Raw genomic sequence first — 10093 nt, 5'->3', positions numbered from 1 at the left:
CGAATTGGTGGCACCAAGTACTTGGTGCCACCAAGTAACTATTATTCATTCTAGCGCTTTTTGCTCTTTTTGCTCGTTTTCCGCCTTTGATCTTTATCGACAGCGCTACTTCGTAGCGTATCCAGAATCATAGCTACATCAGCAGATTTTGCAACCTCCTCGTGACGTTGTTCAGCCTCCACAACTGAAGCGGCTTTGCGCTTCTTTGACTTTTTGTGCACCTGGAGTGATTTTGAGCACTCGTCAGCTTCCACCACATCTTTAAACAAATCCGCAATCTTTTGCTGTTTCGTATATATCGCCTCCCATTTCTCACGACTTCGCTTGTACTCAAAAAGGTGGCACGTGTTCATCACAAGTTGCGAAAAGTGGCTTCCACTAAGTTGCGTCTCCACGGCAAGCAATTCACGAACAATTGCCTCCTTCTTATCAAGCGGTACAGTCTCATAGCACTTGATGACAGAGAACGCCCCAAGGCGATCCATGGCCAACGTGCCAAACTTGCCTACAAATCGCTCGTACAGCTGCTCTCGAACCCAAGCCGTGCTCAATTCTTTCGATTCCCAAATGGGTTCCACAAGACAGCGACTACCAGTCGAGTCTTTTGCTAAAGCCATTAGCTGCACCGAATTAAAAGCGAGAATGCCCTCGTACAGCGGGGCCAAGTATTCCCCCGCTTCAAATTGCTGCAACTGCTCAATAATTTTCGCTCCCATACAATTCAGCTGTACTTTAGCCGACGTCGCGGACGTCGACAATTGCACATTCAGCAGTGATGCAACCAAATTCTTGCGAACTGTTTCGGGTTTCTTGCTCTCTTGCTTCGCCACGGCACTCACAAGCGCGTTAAAAACCTCCTTTTGGTGCACTTTAAATTTCACGCACATTTCCACAACACGCCAGATCACTCCAGGACGACCCATACTTAATAATGTCCACAGTACCGTTTCGAGTTCCTCGAGCACTTTCAACGCACCTGCCTCGGTACGCACGAGCTTAATGGTATCCTGCACTACGTAGTTTGCAATGTTATGTTCTGCCAGCTGGAGCAGTTTGCCTCGCATACAGCGTTCGTACACTTTTGTAAAAAACTTGTCGCTAGCGCTTTCAAACAGTGATTCCAACAAGTGGCTGGTCACTGCATCAGCTGCCAATTGATAAAATCCACTTTCGCACGAGTCTTTGTCGTCCCACTGAAGAATTCGCTTCATTAATTTTTTCTGGCTTTTATGAGGTGCCAACTTTAGTGCCGAGGCGATTAAAGGACCCGAGTTTTGGTTGTATACTAAATTCTGAAGCTCATGCGTTGAGCTCTCAATTAGCACTGTCAGAAGCTCCTTCAAAAGCTTTTCACACGGATTCGGTACGGCAAAAGAGACTTGGACTCCATTTTTATCAGTACGAGCTTCTACAAATGTCACAACACGATGCTTGGCTTTTTTGCCACGTTTTTCAGACACCAATGGTTTCCCTGCGAGCACGGCCAGCACGGAGCGCATCACATGGCTCGCACTCACATCATTCATCAGACTGATCCACTCGTTTTTTACTTCCTTGACCATATTAATAATGACATCGCTCATGGGCGGGATCTCCTTCATTCGGTCATCTTCGTTCTCGACGGACTCGATATCGTCATCGTCACCATTTACTTCCTTTGCCATAACGAGACTGGCTCGAGACAATATATGCTGTAGTACGTGAGAAGAGTAGCGATTCGTCCACAAGTGGCTTACATAGCCATTCATCTTGTGCAGTAAAAAACGCAGCTGCGCGTCGCTCATCAGGGGCAAAAACACCTCCAATAGCTCGCCTGCGTGACGGTCGGATGCAGCACTGGCAGCACGTGGCGCTAACTCTTCAAGTACATTCCAAAGCATTAGATGTACGTCTTCTGTGGTTGTAGTATCCTTTTGCTGCGTCAGCATCTCGGTCACTTCCTTTAAATAGGACAACGTATCGGGTTCCAGACGACGTGGACGAAGACGCCTGAAGTAAGCGACAAATTCACACTTTAGTAATAAAATGTATTGCAATGTTTACAACTACTAGCTTACTCAGGTCGCTGGTGGCTTGCATGAGGCGCCTCAAATTCTTCGTGCTCGGTCATACTGTCAGCTCAAGGTCGAGATGAGATGCTGAGGACTTCTAGCCAAGCAAACCATTGGGCTATGTGGTGCACACACTTGGTGTATCTTAGAAACACCAATAAAATAAAATGTGGTCCACCGCATTGTACCTCCGATCGCTTTTCACCTCTAGGACCAAAATGGTGGAATCCAGCAGCAGTGCCAGCAGCGGCAGTGAAAGCCCCAGCAGCGATAGCAGTGCTTCTCCTCTCATATCTCAGCCAAAGAGCGAAGCCTTAACTACTCAAGATGGCGCTTTGATGGATAAAAGTGTCCCTGTGGAGGAAAATGGAGCAACAGGCGACCAAGACACAGACACGCCGGAGAACGCCAAGAAGACGCTTCTATCGAAGCAGGAGCGTGAGATCTTACGACGCGAAGAAGAAGCCGTCCTTCAGGAACAGCGGGATCGCCAGAGCAAGTCGTTAGACTTAGTCAAGCAATCGTTGGCTCAGGACGTCGAGTGGGAAGCCAAGTCGGCTAGAGACAAGAAAATGGCTTTCCTGATGGCTCAATCCGACGTATTCACGTCCTTCCTTATGGGGGGGAGTAGTGCTTTAGGTAAAGAAATGTCACGATCTAAAGCTGCCAAGGTTGCTGGATCCAAGCGTGGCAAAGGCAGCAAACAAGCAGATGCTCAGACTTTACAAGACATGGACGACGCTCGTTATACGAGAATCACACAGCAGCCTTCTAGTATCAAATTTGGAACAATGAAGCCATACCAGCTCGAAGGCTTGAATTGGATGATTCGGCTTCACGATTCCGGCGTGAATGGCATCTTGGCAGACGAAATGGGGCTGGGCAAGACCCTCCAGAGTATTTCCTTACTAGCGTATCTCCGAGAGGCTCGAGGCATTGAAGGACCTCACATTATAATCGTGCCCAAGAGCACAGTTGGCAACTGGATGCGCGAATTCAAGCGATGGTGTCCATCGATTCGAGCGTTTAAGTTCATGGGCAGCAAAGAAGAGCGTGCGGCACAGCGAGAAACAGTCGTGAAGAAAAGATTTGAAGCCCTCGTGCTTTCGTACGAAGTAGCCATTATTGAAAAAGCCGTTTTGCAAAAAATCAAGTGGAAATACTTGCTCATTGACGAAGCTCATCGCGTGAAAAATGAAAACTCGAAACTCTCTCGCGTCGTGCGCGAATTCAAAGTCGAACATCGATTGCTCATCACTGGAACTCCTTTACAGAATAATCTACACGAACTCTGGGCATTACTGAATTTCCTTCTTCCAGATGTGTTTTCAGACTCGGAGGATTTTGACGCATGGTTCAACGTGGATGAGCAGGAAGGACAGGAAAATGTCATTAAAAAGCTGCATACGATCTTGCGGCCGTTCCTGTTGCGTCGTTTGAAAGCAGATGTCGAGCATTCGTTGCCGCCAAAAATCGAGACCAAACTATACGTGGGTCTGTCTGAAATGCAGCGTGAGTGGTACATGCGCGTGCTCCATCGAGATGCGACGCATTTAAATGCGATTGGCGGCAGTGATCGTGTGCGGCTTTTGAATATTTTAATGCAATTGCGCAAGGTATGCAATCACCCATATCTTTTTGAAGGAGCGGAGCCTGGCCCACCGTATCAAGAAGGTCCTCATTTATGGGAAAACTGTGGGAAAATGACATTGTTGCATAAGTTGTTGCCAAAACTTCGGGCACAGGGCTCGCGCGTGTTAATTTTTTGCCAAATGACGTCGATGATGGATATTCTCGAGGATTACATGCGATACTTTAGCCACGATTATTGTCGATTGGATGGGTCTACCAAGGGTGAAGATCGCGACAGTATGATGGAAGAGTTTAATACACCGGGAAGCACCAAATTTTGTTTCTTGTTGAGCACGCGAGCAGGTGGCTTGGGGATTAACTTGGCGACCGCCGACATTGTCATCCTATTTGACTCGGACTGGAACCCGCAGGTTGATCTTCAAGCAATGGATCGCGCCCATCGGATTGGACAGACGAAGATTGTGCGGGTCTTTCGCTTTATTACGGATGGTACAGTAGAAGAGAAGATTGTCGAGCGTGCGGAACGCAAACTTTATTTGGATGCTGCTATTATCCAGCAAGGACGTCTAGCTCAGCAGAATCGCAAGCTGTCGAAGGATGAGCTAATGACGATGGTCCGTTTTGGGGCTGATGAGATTTTTAACGCGCGTGGATCGATGATTACGGATGATGATATCGATGCCATCTTGGCTCGTGGAGAAGAGCGCACGGAAACAATGAAAGGAAAGATTGCGGCGGACATGCAGCACAATTTAGCCAACTTCTCGCTCTCAGGCGACAATGGCAACGCGAATGTCTCGAGTCTTTATGAATTTGAAGGCGAGGTATTTTCAAAAGACACGAACAGTGGCGCTGTTTTTCCTTCTACGTTCATTGCTCTTCCACAGCGTGAACGCAAGTCGAATTACAACGAAGACGAGTACTACCGTCAACAGGCAGGAATAACAAAACCAAAGAAGCCGAAAAAATCTGGTTCAGATGCCGCCAAGGTGCCTGTTGTACATGATTATCAGTTTTTTCAACAAGAACGCATGGTAGCTCTTTTGACGAAAAAGACTCAAGTTGAAAACCGACGAAAAGAATTGATGCGTCTTATTAAAGAAGCGAAGGCTGATGAAGCACGAGTGAAGGCGCGAAAAGCTAAAGAAGAAGACTCAGCCGAGCACGCTGTAGAGGAAGAAGAAGAGGACAACACGCGTTCTGCTGCGTTGGAGAAAGAATTGACAGAAACGGAAATGGACCCAGCAGACGCCAAGGTGCTCGAAGGACTTGAGAAAGAGGGCTTTGGGGATTGGACTCGGCGTGATTTAAAACAGTTTATCACGAGTTGTGAGCGCTACGGCCGTGCTGATAAGACACGCGTGTGCGAGGAAGTTTCTCTGGTGCTTGGGAAGGATAGAGCGCGGGTAGTGCAGTACTACGAGACGTTCTGGTCCCGTTTTACCGAGCTGAAAGAGCACGCCAAGTACATTGAAAAGATTGAGCGAGGGGAAAAGCGGCTAGAGCGCAATGAAGTCGTGAAGCAGGCGCTTGCACGGAAGTGTAGTCGCTACAGCCACCCGCTTCGTGACATGCGATTGCATTATCCAGCTGGGTATAAAAGCAAAGGGTACATTTTGGAAGAAGACGTGTTTTTGGTGGTCATGATGAACAAATATGGTCCACTAGAGCATTGGGGCGAGATCCGTGATGAAATTCGCCAAGCATGGCAGTTTCGATTCGATTGGTTTTTCAAGTCGCGAACGATTGGCGAATTGCAAAAGCGTGGGGAGCTACTTACGCGCATGATTGAACGCGAGAATGACGAGTTGAAAAGCAAAAACACTAAAGATGAAGAGGAACTTGTGAAAAAGGCGAAAAAGCGGAGTTCGTCAAGCTCGAAAAGCAAGAGCAAAAGTAGTAGTCGCAGCAAGACGTCGAGCTCGTCTAAGAAACGCAGCGCTTCATCTAAAATGTCGAGTTCGTCGAAGAAACAGCGCTCAAGCTGATTTTTACGCATCCTAATAATTAGTCGTTACTGGCTAACATGAATAAACGAAGACGGTTTTAAGTCATATATTGGGTACGCTGGTAATATCTATTAATTATATTGACATGCTTGCTACGTAATTTTAGATAAAAGTTACTACGATTCGCGATAATAAGTCCTTGGGTCATTATTTGTGTATGAGTCAGAAGTGAGCGTCTGGTTCATTTTAAGCAATTTAATTTCTCAGCACTCAAATCAGAAGACTTGGACACAGAAGTAGTTATTAAAACTTTCAGCAGCTTAAATACAGTTACTGCGCCTAACACTGTGCTTACGCTCGCGATGCCCCTGGAAGAACTGGTATCCATTGCAGCTTGAAGAGAGGTGCATGTCGATGCAAAAGACGTGCTTAATGAAAGTGGTAAAATGTTTATGAAGTGAAGATGTTGCAGCTCATGGTTGCGATGCAGAGCAAATTAGCGAATCCTCTTCTGCCATGCAGCGTTTATCACCCCCCCGTGGGGCTCGTACCCACGACCACTGGCTTAAAAGGCCAGCACTCGGCCAACTGAACTAGACAGGTTTCGCCCGGTCTGGTTCATTCTCAGCAGTCAAATCGGTAGACTGGGCGAAACCCGTCTAGCTCAGTTGAAAGTCGATTGTATATTTATCGTTAACATAACCTATACCTACTCGGCTTTGGCTAAGATATTCTATAACTCATCCTTTTTAATCTGATTTCTTGTCAATTTTTAATTTTGATTTTAATTCTGGCCCGAGGGCTTATCTGTGCTTAACGATACCCGGGGTCCCAAGGGTATCGGAAAGTCTGTTCCATTTCAATTTTTGTGGTTGGTGCGGGAATCGAACCCGTGTCCTTTGGGTCACCAAGTCGATGCTTAACCACAACACCAGAGTGGGACCCCCAACTCGTCTAGCTCAGCTGGAAGAGTGCCGGCCTTTCTAACCAGTGGTCGTGGGTTCGAGTGAAGATGTTGCAGCTCATGGTTGCTATGCAGAGCAAACTAGCGACCATGAGCTGCAACATCTTCACTCCATAAACATTTTACCACTTTCATTAAGCACGTCTTTTGCATCGACATGCACGTCTCTTCAGGCTGCAATGGGTACCAGTTCTTCCAGGAGCATTTAAAGTTCCATGCGAGTTGCCTAAGGGTAAAGGCACTCGACATGAGATCGAGCTCAAACCGGGCTCGAGGTACTGTGTCTTGAAGCAGTGACCACTGCCTCGTGAACAGTACTTGCGGTCCATAAATTCTTTATCGACCGATTAAAAGCGCGTCATGTAAGGGCGTCAACCTTCTGTGTGCAAAAGGCCACTGGTCGTCCTGACTGTAGCTCTCTTTTATTTCAGAGGCCAATGAGCTCGTCACGTGGTATGCCTTCATGGCTGCCAATGTCGACGGCTGAAATTGTGCTTTCGCACTAGACACACTTTCCTGGTGTCTAACCTCGTAGTCTATTCTGTGCGATAAAGCGTTAGCCAAGACATTCGACTTATACATTAAAAAAATAATATTTAAAAAATTATAATATCCGGTGGTGTAATTATTGCACGGTGTAATTCAGTTCCGCGGCTTTTAAAAGCTATGGGGGCGCTGAAGAGAAAGAGAGATTCTTGACTTCTCTGTTACTTTTACTAAGTGCTGGACGTCTAAAAATTCCTAAGCCAGGAATATAGTGCCGCTGATGGCAGCTTATCGTGGCAGACCTAGATGCGCAACGGGTCTCCGTTGCACTCCAGGTGAAATAGATTGACACAGGCCTGCAATCGCGGCCCCTAAAGCACGGTGATAGCCCCTCGAGGTTTTCGCTTGGCCAACGCAGTAAGTTGACGCAAAACCGTCTTCCAAAAGCAAGCAACGCTCTGAGATGTTGTAGATTGGACATGGCGAAACGGCGCCAAACCGCTGATTTCGCCGTCGCTGCCGATTAGAAATCGCCGGCGCTCGGCGGTTTGCGCAGTTGCCGAGGTGGCTGAAAAAAAAACTTTGAGGAGGGGGTAAAGCCCCCGTCCAGTGATGAGCCAGCTTTAGGCTGCACCCTGCGCCTTTTGATAATCCCAGAAGATATGTCTATAGGTCTCTTAAAGCCCTCGATACGCCGGCAGTGCACGACAGCTAGCGTCCATGGACCTTCCCGTATGGTACAGATTACGTTGCCTGGTGGCGACTTTTATACACTGTCAAACTTGAAAGTTCAACAGCCCATGAGAATGGTCCCTTACCTGAGATTGTAGCTGATATTAGCCGCATGTTGCCACGAAATCGTTTCAATCCAGTTAGCATACCGCTCCAGAACTGTATCAAAGGCTTGGCCAGGAGGCATTTGTAAAGACGAAACGCCGCTGTACCAATGATTTTTCAAATTGATCCATTAGGATCGTGGCGCCACCGCCCGCACAAACCGACGATGATGGGGGTGTGATTAAGAATAACGCCAGTTTGCCGAATAAGAGAAGCCGACCTGAACCGCTCGCCGGTCGATGTCGAACTAAGTTTTCGGTTGCTCCATAAACTTTAGAGACCAATGGATTCCATCAGTATGCTATTGCACCCGGACCAACTCGTCGGCGCTGGCGTATGTATCCTTCCGGGTGCCGACTCTTAGCCCCTCCGCTCCGTTATTCATGTCTAACAGGGAGGGTGACGGAGGGATAATGGGCGGTCTTGGGCTCATTCTGTTCTAATCCGGAAATAAAGGGCTGCAGAAGTATCGCAGTCGCTATATCGCTCGGGCCAGATGGCGAAATCATGAACACAATTCCGACTAAGCAGTACGCCGGATGCGAAGACATGTAATGGAGCAGGCGTCCATGCTGGCGATTTCGAGCTACTCAGCGGTTCCCACTGGCTTAGAGGATCCAGAAGTTGTTGCTCAAACCAAAAGTACCCCAAAATTGATGCACTGCAGAATCTTGAGGGTCCACCGGAGCGAGTTTGTCTGGAAACGCAGTCGAGTACGTCAGGACCCAGTCATCGCCTTTCTACCAGTTAGCTGCTTCTTGAAGTGGAGAAGCAAAGTTTTCCGAAAAATGATAACGGCATTTGTTAACTTCTAAGTCCGCTGGCATCATAAGCCGATGCAAGTCGTAGGCAAGGGAACCCTTCTGTACCGATGACACACGTAGTGCCCGTCCTCGACACCTATCGTGCATGATCAAACGAGTTGTTTAAGACCTATCACAAGAAGCCCAGTGACTCCAGGTTTAAAAATACTTGTCGTGAGCCTGGGTGAGCCACCGCAGCGCATGTTTGATTCGTTGATTTTTAATAGCTTCTTCAAACGAAGTAAGGCACAATACCACTCGCCTGATTCGGCGCATGAAGTAGCCAGGGTTAACCTTGTCACGAATGGCATCCGTGGTTGTTGCATGCGCCCACAAGAATTGTTTGCAGAAATTCTGAATAAATGTACGCGCCCAGTCCAGCATCTCAAATACCGCCGCTATGAAGAGGATGGACGGTAAGATGACGGCATTTAGAATAAGTGCATGATCTGTGACACTGACTGACGCCGTCAATAGTTGCCGCTGAAGCGGTGGCGTGCGGAGTGCCCAATTTATAAGCAATACGCCCCCGATCCCAACTTCATACCCCAAGTACCTCACTGCATGTTAAACTGAAGAACAGAAATTCCGGCGAAGGCTTGCAGCTAAATGGCACTTATGAAAACAATCAATTGTCGATTCCATGTCCAGCTTGCCAATTGATTTTCTCAATAGCTCCACCATCTTTATGGACATGGCTGAAGCATGAGTTCAACCTGGTCAGCCGTGTCCAGCCAGATGACGGGGGTTAAAAATTCGCGAGAAAGCATGGACGGACCCCTTGGGTGCGTTAACGTATGGGCATACGTGCCACTTGGAGAATTGCTGACTCGCCAAAACCAGCAGCTCAACAGCCATCAGGAAACGAAGAGGGGCTAGAGGGCGGCCCTTGCATATTCCGGAAAAAACTGAGACCGGGGCCAAAGTCATGCCGTTGATGAGACACGCCGCCGTTGTCCCAGTATGAGACCGCTTATTTATCTGAGCATAATGCTCGGCAAATTCAAAACACGGTAAGGCGGCGTAAAGAATTTGTCTCGTACGCTTTGCGGGACTCTAGTAAAAAATCAGACGACTTTTTGAATCCGATAATTTCGCTTCGCGTTTAGCTGTTTTCACTTGAGATAATATCATCATGACCAGTTTTACCGTTTACCACCCTTGCACAAAAACTTGCTGCGAATATCTAACAATTATTGGCAAAACTCGCTGTAACCGCAGTGCTATCACCTTCGAAATAATCTTGTAACTTTTTAAAGCAGTGATACTGGCCAGTAATTCATGACATGCCCTTCTTACACCAGGAAATAATCCGCACCGAAAGAAATGAAGTAGGCGGTTCTGCCCTTTCCAATATCTGTTTGTATATATTCAGTAGAGCAGACACGTGTCTCGATAAAATTACTGCTA

The 10093-nt window shown here is 47.5% G+C and overlaps 2 protein-coding genes across 2 annotated transcripts; one reads left to right on the top strand and one right to left on the bottom strand.

Moving 5' to 3' along the window:
* On the bottom strand, positions 1-2110 carry CCR75_002566 (uncharacterized protein; the record flags this gene model as incomplete). Its single annotated transcript, XM_067960663.1, has 2 exons — positions 1-1989; positions 2058-2110. The coding sequence occupies 2 exons, from the start codon at positions 2108-2110 to the stop codon at positions 51-53; spliced, it is 1992 nt and encodes a 663-aa protein (XP_067818820.1). The 3' UTR covers positions 1-50.
* A 159-nt stretch (positions 2111-2269) lies between these two features.
* On the top strand, positions 2270-5632 carry CCR75_002567 (uncharacterized protein; the record flags this gene model as incomplete). Its single annotated transcript, XM_067960664.1, has 1 exon — positions 2270-5632. The coding sequence occupies one exon, from the start codon at positions 2270-2272 to the stop codon at positions 5630-5632; it is 3363 nt and encodes a 1120-aa protein (XP_067818821.1).
* Positions 5633-10093: the final 4461 nt, after the last annotated feature.

Source organism: Bremia lactucae, linkage group LG10, assembly GCF_004359215.1.
Source record: "Bremia lactucae strain SF5 linkage group LG10, whole genome shotgun sequence".
Taxonomy (NCBI): domain Eukaryota; phylum Oomycota; class Peronosporomycetes; order Peronosporales; family Peronosporaceae; genus Bremia; species Bremia lactucae.
Note: the sequence above shows the minus strand (reverse complement) of the source record. Positions and strands in the feature narration are given on the sequence as shown.